This window comes from Ictidomys tridecemlineatus, chromosome 1 (assembly GCF_052094955.1).
Source record: "Ictidomys tridecemlineatus isolate mIctTri1 chromosome 1, mIctTri1.hap1, whole genome shotgun sequence".
Taxonomy (NCBI): domain Eukaryota; kingdom Metazoa; phylum Chordata; class Mammalia; order Rodentia; family Sciuridae; genus Ictidomys; species Ictidomys tridecemlineatus.
The window spans coordinates 50,326,495-50,339,599 of NC_135477.1; the positions used below are offsets into that span (position 1 = coordinate 50,326,495).

The 13,105-nt window shown below is 63.4% G+C and overlaps 1 protein-coding gene across 7 annotated transcripts in view; it reads right to left on the reverse strand.

Annotated features, from left to right (window-relative positions):
- Cdh23 (cadherin related 23) overlaps positions 1-13,105 on the reverse strand; it is a 377,491-nt gene that overhangs the window by 58,453 nt on the left and 305,933 nt on the right. For all 7 annotated transcript variants that reach the window (XR_013435513.1, XR_013435512.1, XR_013435514.1 and 4 more), the window contains 6 exons: positions 12,076-12,464; positions 10,515-10,616; positions 7,167-7,316; positions 6,819-6,947; positions 5,895-6,023; positions 4,784-5,011 (listed from right to left, as the gene is read on the reverse strand). Coding sequence is in view for 4 of the 7 variants with exons in the window: in XM_078040863.1 (XP_077896989.1) it covers positions 4,784-5,011; positions 5,895-6,023; positions 6,819-6,947; positions 7,167-7,316; positions 10,515-10,616; positions 12,076-12,464 (1,127 nt within the window). In the remaining 3 variants the exon portion in view is untranslated. The remainder of the gene's footprint in view (positions 1-4,783; positions 5,012-5,894; positions 6,024-6,818; positions 6,948-7,166; positions 7,317-10,514; positions 10,617-12,075; positions 12,465-13,105) is intronic.

The following is a 13,105-nucleotide window of genomic DNA, read 5'->3' on the forward strand; positions in this document are numbered from 1 at the left end:
GAATCTTTAGCTATTCCAGTAGGGTGGGGCCCAATACCAGTCCAGCCTTTGGACCCGGCTGCAAAACTGATCTGAGCCAGAATGCCAGGTGTCTGCGGGGCCACTCGCGTTGGCAGGGCCACTTCTGGCTTTCCACCAACTCTGGCTCCTAGCAGCCACATCTGAACCGGGTAGGATCACCTCTGGCAATAATGCCTGAGCTGGTGCAGCCTGAGGACAGGCGTTTCATCCCGTTTCACAATTCTGATCTCTTGGGACGGCTCCTGGATGATGCATCCAAAGGGTTGTGAGGTCCTAACGTAACTGAGTGAGAAAGTGCTGAGATCGGCTAGCAATGCCTGCCCTGGGCATGGGAAAAGCAAGTTGCAGTACGTGTGCTGTGTTTTGCTTTTTCTGTTATAATATTCTGTGCTTCCACAACATTTTCACATCCACTCGTGCATTGGGAAACAGAGGTTCTAAAAGACTTGCATCTTGTCCAAACCAGTGAAAGGTGGGACTAATGCTTGGGTCTCCTGCTTCCCAGGCCTGTGCTCCTTCCCGTCACCGAATCAAATGGCTTTATAGGCCAGGGCCTGGCATGGCCTTCTCCTTGATCTTGCCTATAGTACCCACCAGTGTCCTGGGAGACAAACCTGTGCCCAAACATCCAGAGATGCCGACCGTCCGGCCTGTCCTCTACACCACTTCCCAGCAGAAAGGTCTCCGTCTGTTCTCTGCCTGCCCTGCCCTGAGCCTTCTCTTCCATGGGTCTGGAAGACCCTTCTGCATCAGGTCCCACTACCCACTTTCTGCCTGGCAGCTACGAAGCCACAGGACCCTGGAAGGCCCAGGGGCCCATGCACCCCACTTGTTTGTGCCAGGGGCCGGGGAAGGGAGCACCCTCAGCTGTAGGGTCTCCTGGAGGAGCTCAGCTGGCTGTAGGCACCGTGTGAGCAGCTGCAGAGCATCCCCCAAGCGGCAGGAGTCCGGTCATTCTCTCTGGGCAGGACAGGGCCGGCCCACGTGACCTGAACGCAGGAAAAGGCAGAGGGAGTTCCCTGGACTCCAGCCAAGGAAGCAGGGTTCACAGCGGCACAGGGGCCAAGTTCAAGGAGCAGAAGAGCCCTGAGCCTGAGCCCTGAGGCGAGCGCCAAGGGCAGTGTCCCCAGCTCCCAGACTGTCACTGCTACGGCCTGTGCACGAGGAGAGGCAGGGGAGGTGGTCTCTCCTGCGTCCTGGACAGGTAGTGTCCTCAGGTGCCCACTGAAGCCAGGTCTGCTCTCTGGGATTGTGTCTCCGCTGGCTCTGACCATGGGGCAGGGGGCTGAGGCCCTTCCCCCTTCCCACCGCCCGCCACGGTGCATCTGAGGCTGGGCTCCGCCCTGACCTCCCGGCTGCCACCCGTTCTTCCTCCATGGGCCCAGCCCTTCCTCGTGCCTGGGCCTCCCTGATGGCCACTTAGACCTCTCCCCCAATGCTGGCCTCCCTCCCCGAGGCCTGGAGCTGGCTGGAGGGCCGAGGCGGTGCAATGACTTCCCCTGGTCCCATGGTGAGGCATTGTGTGGCAGGCCGGGGCTGGCCCGGATGCCCCTGTGGCCCGCTGTTCCAGGCCCGGGTGACAGGGGCTGAGGGCGGGGTGGAGACGGGCTGTTTGCAGGAATGTCAGGCTCTCAGGAAACTGGGGGGGGGCAGGGAGGGAGTAGAGGACAGGAGGGGGTCAGATGGAGGATTCTGGGGGGGTGGGGGAAGGTCTTGGCAGACATCCCAGACCCTGGGCTCTGAGCCCCCAGCAGGTCAGCAGGTCAGTCTCGATTCAGTTCCACAGCCACTCCCTGCCCGCTGCCCGCTGCCCGCTGCAGGCTTCCTGGTGTGAACAAATGAAGGAATGAGTGACTCGCTCACACCCTTGTCCTGGGCAAGGCTGCTCCCCTGCCAGTAAGGACGGACTTGTCACCAGGCAGTCGCTTCAGGTGGCAACGAGAGGACGGCAAGAGGACCTGCTGACGTCTCTGAGCAGATCCGTGGACGCCGCTGTCCCTCCCCATCAGACCACGTGATTCCCTGGACTCGGCCCTCCTGCTCCCCTCTAACACACATCCAGTGACATGGCCCAGCGGCAGAGAAGGGCCTGGCTCTCGGTGGCCTCCTGCGTGGCTCTGTCTGTGGAGGGACAGTGCTCCTTGGAAGCAAAGGCCAACCCTGGCAGATTCTGGGGCCCTGGCCTGCCAGCTTCTGCCCCTCCCCGCCCTGGCCCAGCGAGGGAGGCCACAGGAGCAGCGGCCTCCTGGGCAGCTAGTGGGACTGGCTCTCAAGAATGTCACCTGACCTGGGAGGTGCACAGGCGAGTCCCGCCCTCTGCTCTCGCGCTGCCCTCTTTGGCTCACCTGGCCGGGTGCTGTCCCCCAGGAAGCCCTCCCCAGCCTTCCGTGCGCCACCTGCATGGCAGCCCCTCCCTCGTGGAGGAAGCCCCGCCCTCGGTCACCCAGGCCAGGAGGCCTCAGAGCCCCGCTGCCCATCTGGCTGCGGGGGGGCGGTTTGGGGGCCGCGGGGAGAGGGTGCGGGCTCATGAGGAGGGCGGACGTCACCTCACCAGGGAGCCAGCACGGGGGGGGGGGCGCTGACCCACAGAGGGAGGGAGGTCAGAGGCTGGGATGTGCGGAGGGGGACTTGGGGTCCCTCTGGGGCTGGAGGTCTCTGCAGAGGGTCCGGCCAACAGCTGGAGACCCTCTCTGACCGCAGGAACCAGTCCCAAGTTCCTCAGGGACCGTCTGTGCCGCAGCATACCACCAGGCACCTCCCTGCCCTTCAGGGCCACGGGGTGGGGGTTGGGGGTGTGCCTCAGACCAGGAAGGACAGTGCGGCCGCCGGGGCCCACCCAAAATCTCTTCTCTACCCCTTCCTCACTAGCAGAATTCTGCCTATCTTTGGGGCAGTGATATATTTGGCTCCCAAGTAGTAAGCCAATGGGGACAATCCTGTCCCTTATTTGATCCAACCTCCCTTGGAGCTAGGGTGTCTGTGTGACCCACTTCTGGCCAATAAGACATAGCAGGGCACTGGAGGATGGTCCCGGAAAACCTTTTCCTTTCCTGATAAGGGGGTCGAAGTGGCAGGCATAGCTCTTTTCTTGTTGTCATCTTTCTGCCTTAAATGCTGGCATGATGGCTGGAGCCATAGCAGCTCTATTACAACAGGAGGAAAAAATCTAAGAAACACGAACTGTGGCATCACTGGGCATGAAATCAGCATTTGAAATTCTCTCCAGAGACTTTATGTGAGAAATTGCGTTCTGATTTATGACTTCATCGTGTTCTGTTACTCACAGCCAAACACTTCTCTGAGCGCTATTGGAGGGGTGACCAAGAAGATGATTCACAGCCACCCTGAAGCCGGGTATGGGTAGGGAAGAGTTATGTCAAAACTGTCACCACAAGAGATGATCCCCTGCCTGCGTCACCCCGGCCCCCAGGAAGTTAGTGTGTCCTATGAATGTGTCCCTGTGTAAACAGCTGAAGTAATCAGCAGTGATACTGGGCAGCCCTAAGCGCAGGTCAGCCCCATTCCTGGGATGATTAGCCCAATTCCACTCCCTGCCCCAGAGATACTCCAGACCAAGAGCCCAGCCCAGGCCCGCTCTGACCCTCTCCCCACGAGCTGTGGCCAAGAGGGAAGCCACCTCACAGTCACTTGTGGGGAACCGAGAGACACGAAGCCCAGGCCTCATTCACGATCGGGTCCCCAGGAGGACAGATGGCAACGCTGTGTCCACTCTCTGCTCCTCCCGTATCCAGGGCCTCTGCAGTCCTTCACTGCCTGACCTCCCGTGTCTAGCTGCCCTGGGGCTTGCTCTGGCCAAGAGAAGCCCGCAGAAGGGTCCCTGCGCCAGCTCCAAGCCGGACGCTCCCGAGGCCGTGTGTGCCTCGTGCTTGGCTCCCTCCTAGGACAGGCACCGGCTGCCTGCCGGAGGAGTGGCCCGGCCACCCCAGCTGAGCGCCAGCTCCCCCCTGGAGCAAAGCCTGTACCGGAACCAGGGGGCCCAGCCGCGACCCTGGGGACTGGCCTGCCCAGCCTGTGTGGCCAGAGGCCTGCAGGAGGGACTCAAGAGCTTGGCTGCTTGAGGCCTCTGTGTGTCCGGCTTGCAGCGCAGTGTCACTGCGGCGAGTGACTGCTGACCCCATCCTCCCTTGCACAGCGGACCACGCGCCTCCACAGACAGGAGCCAACCCCTTCCCCCGAGAGGTCGCCGTCCTCCACCTGCTGCAGACGATGAGACCGAGACTCTGGAAGGTTCTGACTCTTGCATCACACGGCCAGCGCCCAGGGCGCCCACTCCAAACCCCTGCTCTCAACTTACAAGCCACCAGGGCAGCCCAGCCCGGGCACCGCCACCGACCAGTCCCCAGCCTGCATCCCCCGACCGGCCTGGCAAGCCGTGGACACCTGTGCCTGCTCCCTGGCGCACCAGAGTGGACCGCGGACACCAACCCTCCAGCCGGGCGTGTTGCCAGGGTGTCACCCCAACACGGTGTCACCCCAACACGGTGTCGGGCAACGGTGGGGGACGCCTTGCCACCAGGCACCACGACAGGCGTAACGTGGCCCCGCAGCACAGGCAGGCCAAGAGGGGGGACTGAACCCAGCCCTAAGGCCAAGCTCAGGTCGGACGGCGGCTCAGAGCCACTGGGGACTCTGGTGACACCCTGCCCACACTGGGCACCCGGCCGCCCTGCATCAGGACTGCCCTGGCCGGCCAAAGGCAGGAGGAGGGCGCTCCCCACCCCGCGCAGTGCGCCCGGCTCACCGACAGCGGCGGGGTGCCCTCGTCCTCCACGGTGACCACCAGGTGGTAGAAGCCCTGGCGCTCGCGGTCAGGCGGGGCGGGCCGCGTGGCGATCTCCCCGCTGATGCGGTCCATGCGGAAGGTCATGTCCTCGTTGCCCTCGGTGATGTAATAGGACAGGACACTGTTGATCCCGGTGTCGCGGTCCGTGGCTCTCACCTGGACCACAGCGGTGCCCCCGCCCACGTTCTGGGAGGAGAGCAGGACAGTGGTCACTCCAGTGTCAAGGCCTCAGGGGCCAATTGGATCACGGGCACGCGGAGCAGCGGCCTGCCCTGCAGCTCTGGTCTACACCAGAGGACGACGGGCAGATAGTCTGCGGGCACCTGCTACGTGCTGGGTCCCGCACTCGCCGACCGAATGGGCCCCAGCCCTGCCAGGTAGGACCCTGGACCCTCCTCATTTACAGATGAGGAATCTGACCTGCAGGGCAGGTGGCCTGGACCATGGGAACTGGGCACTGGGCTCTGCCCTAGGCCACCTGCCCTCATGAACGTCCACCTGGCGTGATGCCCACAGTGCCTGGGCAAAGATTCTCCCGAGTGGCCCCAACTTAGGGCCAGCTCTTAAATGCACTGTTTACTTATTAATTAAAAACATTTTTTTTTTTGCTATCAAAAAAAAAAAACAACCCACTGAGCCCCGTCCCCAGCCCCTTTTTATGTTTTATGTAGAGACAGGGTCTTGCTAAGCTGCTTAGAGCCTTGCTAAGTTGCTGAGGCTGGCCTCAAACTTTCAATCCTCCTGCCTCGGCCTCCCAAATTGCTAAGATCACAGGCATGTGCCGCTGTGCCTGGCTGAATGCGTTATTCTGAGAAACAGCTGTCCAGCGTGAGCCTGAGCCTCCTGTTGGGTGAGAGGACGCTTACTTCTTTCCCTCCTCTCCTCTCCTCCCCTACTCACACAGACACTGAGCTCCGTGCCCAGGCTGAACATTGGGGGTGTCATTATGGGGAACCCGAGCTCCAGTCCTGAGATGTGAGGGGCAGGCGGCCAGGGGGACATTAAACAGGGGCTTCGTGGTCAGCTCTCTCCACTGTCCACTCTGGAGGCCAGCTCAGGGTGCCCTTACCTCATTGACACTGACATTGTATCCAAAGGCGCTTTCGATGACTGGAGGGTTGTCATTCACATCCAAGATGGTCACCTGCAGGATGTGGTCCTTCCTCCGTGGCGGGGTGCCACGGTCAGAAGCCACAACCTGCGGGGAGAAGGGCTGGAGTCAGGGCTGAAGCGCTGGGGGAAGGAGCAGGGACGGACCCATCCCTGACCGCGCCGGCCTGGCCAGCCCCGGGCGCTCCCTACAGCGTCTGCCCCAGGTGCCCCTGGTCCAGCCTTGGCCAGACTTGGGGACCTCATGGGGAATCTCACCTGAGGTACCCCAGTCGTCCCCTCCTCCTGCCCGTACCCGTGGTCTGGACTGGTCCAGCACCTGACCAGGACCCCAGGTCTGTGACCTGACACCAGGCTCCTTGCTTTGGCCTCCAGGGCCTCTGTCCCATGCACTCAGTCTGCCTCTGGCAAACAGTGGAGCCTGGCTCGACCTTCTGCCAGCACCGGGGTCCTGACCATGGAGCCTCCGTGCTGCCCCGTGGCTGTGTGGCAATGGTAGGGGACCACCACGGTCAGCCGTACCGGCCGCCCAGGCTCCTCCCACCTGCTCTGCTTCTCACTGGGGCGGAGGCAGCCAGGTGGAGGCTCTTGTGCCCATTTCATGTGGGTAAACTGAGGCAGGCCACAGCAAGCGACTCTCCTGAGCCACGCTGTGTCTATGGAGGAGTCGGACTCTCCGGGCCCCACCAGCTTGCTCGGGGCTCTGACGGCAGATGGAGCCCCCAGCTCCTCGGCCTGGGAGCCCGGGGTCCTCCCCACCCGGGGCCCACTGCTCTTGGCCCCTTGGTGCTGGGCACAGCAGGGACGCTGGCCACAGGGTGCTGACGGTTGAGTTCCCTTCTAGGTCATTAGTGGCCAGTCCTGGGGCCGGGCCAGTCCCCACCTTGAGGATGTAGAGGTCCAGCTCCTCTCTGTCCAGGGGCCTGGCCACGAACACTTCGCCGACGGAGTCGTTGGAGGTGATGATCTCAAAGGCCCCGGCGACGTTGCCGGAGGCCAGGGAGAAGACCACCTGTTGGAGGAGCCAGGGTGAGGGGTGGGTGGGGAGGAGAGGCGCCGGGCCAGGCCAGGGGCCTGATGCAGGAGCGGCTGAGGCCCTGGGGAAGCAGGGACAGGGTCGGGGCCGGGGGACGTCAGTGCAGTGGCCGGGAGCCAGCAGAGGGAGGTGGGAGTCCGCGGCCCGGCCTCCTCTGGCTTGGTGGTGAGTGGCCCGACACCAGGGGACACCCACCTGCCCATTGCTGCCGGCATCGGGGTCGCGGGCCTTGACCGTGGCCACTCGCTGGCCCACGGGGCAGTCCTCGGGCACGCTGACCGCGGAGTCGGAGGTCAAGTCAAACCGGGGGCTGTTGTCATTCTCGTCCAGCACCGTGATGTGGACCTGGCGGCGCACACGGTCAGAGCCGTGGCCTCCCTCCCTCCCTCCCTCCCTCCTCAGCCTCACAGGCCTGAGCGCCATGTAGGCCAGGGAGGCCCAGCCTCCTGCCAGTTCTGGAACCTGCCCAGCCGGGCCTGACCGTCCCAGGGGACGGGGAAGCCATTCCTCCCAGCCGCCTGGGGTGGGCCACCTGTGCTCAGTGACAGGCAGGAGAGCGGGGGAGGGGGCGAGGGGCCTCTTGGAGGGCGCAGGGAGGGGCACTGGGAAGCTGATGCAGGCCGAGGCGGGCTGGGCACTGCCTGCCGTGGACATAGCTTCCTGTTTGTCAGAGAAACAAGGAATCACATTTTTAAAAGTGAACCCAGTCGATGAGTCAGAAAAATTAAAGAAGAAAATTACGCGTGGGCGGGTGGAGACCATCCCATGGCCAGAGGCTGGGCCTCTACACTGGCCACCTCTAGGTTCGAGGGAGGGAATGGGGCCCAGGAGCAGGAGGAGGCCGAGGTGGCTGGGTGGCCCCAGGGGGGGGAGGGCGAGTGGGGGAGGGAGATGAATTCCCAACTGTCAGGTGCCAGCACGGGCCTGTGCGGATGAGCCAGAGCCTCTAGGGGAGGCAGGGACTGTGAGCCGGGGAGGAGGCCGGCAGTGGGCACAGAACCTGGGAAGGCACAGGCCGAGGCCGGGACCGCAGGTGCCCTGGGGTTCATTGACAGAGGACGAGGTGGGAAGGAAGCTCAGAATCTTGGGCCGGGCCTCCTCCCACACCTTGCCCGGCCATCTCCTCTCATTCTCCTCCCCCCGGGGGCTGGGGTTCAGGGGCTCCCACAGTGACCGGCTGAGCAGCCCCTGCATGCTGCAGAGGCCCTCCCTGCACCCTCTCTCTGAATCAGGTCTCGCTGCTTCTTGGTTCCAGCCCCTGCCCATGTCTTCAGGCAGCTGTCAGGACCAACTCCACTGCTCACTAGCTGCGTGAGTTTGGAAAGTTACTCAACCTCTCTGGTTTTCCATTTCCTTGACTGAAAGTTGGGATGAGAATACCTACCACCCTGGGAGGAATGCTGGGAGGAATAACGGAGGAACCAGGAAATTAAGGGGTGGTACCTAGAGGTCCCTGCTCCCACTTCCTGTCTACAGGTATTCATGCCTTCCCTCCACGAGACTGTCAATCCGTCATGAATTTTGGTTAGAGAGTTTGTTCCTTGAAGTCCCTAAGCCCCAGTCTGTTGACCTGTGAAATGGGGCTATCTATTGTTTGGGGGGCAAAACCAAACAAGGTCTCCTGTGGTCTGATCCCTCCTAAATCCCTCACGCTAGTCAAGGCCTTAGGCTTGTCATGCTTCCCCACACCACAGGGACTTTGCACATGCTGTTCCCCTGCGCCCCCGGCCAGTTGGAGTGAAGGAGCTGCTGGACCTAGTGGAAGGGAGTTGGCCCATAGGAGTCGGGCACAGTGTGTCTCCCCTCCTGGCCCTGAGGGCCTGAGGGGGTTAGGAGCTCCTACGGCAGAGCCACCCCACAGGCCTGCTCCTTCCTGTCTGCTCCCCTCCCAGGGCTGCTGGGACCAGGGAGGAGTCAGGTGGAGGTGAGCTGCGGTTTGGCTTCTGGAGGAAACGGTGGCACTTTCTAAGGGCCCCTCCCAGTGCCTCCGCCCTAGTACCTCAAAGGGCCTTTGGGGCTCCCAGGGCTGTGCATCTGGGGCAGCTGCGGGGCCCGAGAGGAAGCCAGGGCAGAGCAGGGGTGGCCTGCTTCCTGCAGGGCTGAGCCACTGCGGGGACCCGGGGAGGCCGTGGCCGGGCCCACGGGAGCCCTCAGAGCCCTGCTGCCTCCACGCCCCCTCGTGACCATGGAGAGCTGAGGGCAGCCCGTGAGGCCCGGAAGGTGGCCGTGCCCACTCCACGTCCCAGGCCTCCTGGCTGGGTGGCCAAGGACTCGGCCAGGACCCGCAGGACACAGGCCCGCCTGCTGTCCACCACGGAAAGCTTTGCTCCCTGTGGCCTTCGGGGACCCCGGGGAACGAGGGGTCTGCTGGGAGCTGGTGGAAGCCTCGCTGGCCCCGCTGACCCTGGGGATGGTGGCCTTTGGCACCGCCAAGCCACACCCTGGGCCACCAAAGCCGGCCGCCTCCAGGGAGCTGCAGGTCGGAGGCCCCAAGTGGCTGTGCTGGGCCCTCCGTCTGGACCCTGGGTCGGCCGGCGTCCACCCCTTCGGTTGTGGTTTCAGAGGATTCTCAGGGCCACCACGGGGGCCTCCCTGGCTGTCCCCACCCCCACCTGCAGACTGAGCCTCCCCCCGCTCCTCCCCCAGGCCAGAGCCCCCCTGGAGCCCATCTGACACCTCCAACCTCAGAAACCGCCCTCCCCAGGTGCCCCGCTCGGCTTCCCTGTCTGGGTCCTGGGGGCCGCTCAGCCGTGCCCACAGCTGCCTCCCAGAGCACCCCTGGCCACACACCCCCCGCTCACACACTCTTCCACCAGTGGGGCAGCTGGGACGTCAGGACAGACCACCCCTCGCCGGCCAGCCAACGAGAGCGTTCCTGTGGGGGTCCGGCCACCTCACTGCATTCTCTGAGGCGCAGGACTGTCCTGCGACCTCATTTTAGACTCTAAGTGAGTAAGCTCAGAGAGGTCAAGCAGCTTGCCCAAGTCACACAGCCAGAGAGGAGCAAAACTGGGATGAGGCCTCCGTGTCCCTTCCTTGGTGTGTCTCAGGTACTCTTTGTTAGTGTGCCTCATCCCAGGATCCCACGGGGACTCCAGAGCTAGGGGCAGGGATGTGCCCAAGAGGGACCTGGACCTCAAGTGCAAGAGTGGACAGACTGGAAGGCCATCAGGGGTTGAGCAAGAGCCTGCTGCAGGCCCGTCCATGTGTCCTCTCATAAGGGGAGGCAGAAGGGCCAGTGCAGGGGCCAGGCCACAGGCTACTCACCTTCTGCAGACCGCCCGGCAGAGGGGGAGCAAGAAGAGAAAGCAGAAGCAGATGGTGAGGGTCCCTTCCCGCCAAGCCCGCCAAGGACACACCCTCCCCCCTGCCCGAGGCCCCCTGCCTGGCCCAGGCTGCCCAGGGAGGGTGTGGCATTTTGGTCACAGTGTGGTCCCTGGGCTAGCAAGGCCCAGCCCTTGCCCACCACCTGGCCCCCTTGGATGGGACGTGTCCTGGGTTGGGCAGGGCCGTGCTGTGGGCTGTGGCCCGGGACCCACTCACCACAGTGGAGTCCACCTTGGGGCCACCGTCGTCTGCCACCACGGTCAACGTGTAGAAGTCTCCCTTCTCGCGGTCCACGAGGCCCTGGACGGTGATCGCACCCTGCAGGAGGAGGCCGAGGGTGAGTGACCGCATCAGGCCCAGGCAGGCCACTCTGCCACCTCCTGCCCGCGGGGCACCCCCAGGCTGTTGGCTGAATCCTGCCACCCTCTCTGATCCACCCAGGCACACCCCGACCTGGGGCCTCCTGCAGCCCGCCGAGGGGCTCACTCTCCTGTTTGGTCCCCAGAGGTCCCCATGGCGGCTCCTCCACATTTCCCCTGGGCCGCCGGCCACACCCTGAGTATCCCTCCTTCTCTTGTCCCCGAGGCTGGGAAGGGCCCGGTTCATCTTGTGTTCCCGGGTCGGGGGGACTAAGTGACTCATCCCCGCCTGTTTTCAAAGGAGGGACTCCCATAAAGGTCACAGGAGAGCCAAGACGGAGGAGGTCAGGTGGGGGAGGGGGCTGCCCAGGGAGCAGCGGAGATCGGCGACAGCAACGCAGGACGAGAACGGTGCCCGAGAACGGTGCCCGGGGGGCCAAGAGCCCAGGTGAAGAGGGAAAGGAGGAGGCCACACGAGCTCTGTGACGTCGATCACAAGACATCCACGTGGGCCTCTGTCCCTGGTGGCCGGCACACAGCTCCTCAAGTCCTCGCGTCTTTCTCAGCAGTGGGGACCGGGGGACACTTTTGTTCTAGGAGCTGGTCTTTGGCCCTGGTTCCTGACAGAGTTCCTGATGCCCTCAAAATCCCTGGGTGACAGGGACATCTTTTGCCCTCAGGAGGCAACTCCTGTGGGCCCCAAGGAAGGCCAGGCCACGGCTGGAAGCGGGAACGCTGCGTCTTACCCTTGCCCTCGGGGGGAGAGGGCTGGAGGGCCAGTTAATGACCAGGTGGCCCTAAGGCCCCTGCATTCTGGGGTGGGCAGAGGTCTCAGACTGTGGGGAGGTCCTTTGCTTTGTTTTTGTACCGGGAGTCGACCCCAGGGGTGTTTTACCACCGAGCAGCGTCCCCAGCCCTTTTTACATTCTATTTTGCGACAAGGTCCAGCTAAGTTGCTTCTATGGCCTCCTGCTGGGCGGCTCTGGGGAGGGCGCTGTGCTGGCCTTGGTCGTGGGTCAGCCGCAGCGAGGACCCTGCTTGAGCCCTGCGAGTGGGCGGCTCTAACGGATCAAGAGAGGCCAAGGCGGGGGTCGTGGGGACCCTCTCATAGCCAAGGTCAGAGGGACGGTCCTTCAGCAGCCTGGGATCCGGACGTGACTGTGGGTGGAGCTACACTTTCATTGTCCACTAGCAAGAGGGACAGCAGGCCGCCTTACTGCACACGCCATCTCACCCCCACCTGTGGAAAGAACTATATCACGGGGAGTCTTTGGGTTTGCTTGTTTGGCCGAGGTTCTGTGTTTGGGGTGCCGGGGAGGGAACCCGGGAGTGCTCCACTCCTGAGCTGCACCTGCTGATTTTCATTTTAAGACAGGGTACTCAGGGCCAGCGCCCACTGTGCCCGCCCCAGCCCTCACCGTGATGGCGTCTATCTTGAAGAGGGCCTTGGCGCGGGCGCTGGTGTGGGCGTCGAAGCGGTAGGTGATCTGGTTGAGGTTGTCGATGGAGTAGGCCTGGACCCGCAGGATCTCGGTGCCCAGGGCCAGGTTCTCCAGGATGGCGGCCTCGTAGGAGGCGTTGGAGAACTGCACGGCCTCGTCCAGCTCGTTGAGCAGGGTGACGTGGACGCTGCAGAAGCCCCGGTGGAAGGGGGGCGCCCGGTCCGTGGCGGACACGTTCATCAGGTAGCTGGTCTTGGTCTCGTAGTCCAGGTGGTCCACGGTGGTGATGAGCCCCGTGCTCTCGTCAATCTCGAACTTCCCCTCTGCGCCCGACAGGATGCGGTAGTTCACCAAGCCACCGTCCCCTGCAGGAGGACACAGGCGCCGTGCTCTGTGGCGACCTCTGAGGGACGCGGCGGCGGGGACTCTGGCGGGCCCACCCGGCATGCACTGCCCCCACCTCTGTGGCTGGATCGTCCACAAGAGATGTGGCAGAGGACGGGGCACACGCTGACCCCTCTCTAGGACTTGGTCTTGGCACCAGGGATGCCAGAGGGGCTGGGCTCTGCCCTAGGGCCTGGGGACCCAGGTTCTCGCCCCGCCTTGGACACTGGGTGGACAGGGGGTGGCTTGGATCTAGGAAGCGTTGGGTGAGGCAGGTCCTCAGGGGTGGCCCAGCCTTCCTTCAGTCCCTCTGGGGTTCCCACGCCAAGGGCACGGTTCTGTCTTCCCGTCCCCTCCCCCCAGTCCCTGGGCCACGGGACACACCCTTCAAGAGGGAGCCAGGGCTGGGATTCCTTCTCCCAAGTCCACAGGCCTCAAGGGGCTGGGAAGGCCGTGGTCATAAAGCCACTTGGGAGAATCCCAGACCTCTCAGAGCGGCCAGCCCCAGCTGGGGGGGACGCGCCTGCTTAGGGTCATCCGAGCTTCCTGATGTTTTCTCCCCAAAGGCCCGAAGCTGTGGGGCCCCAGAAGTGTAAGTGACCGGAACTGCACGGACATGCCC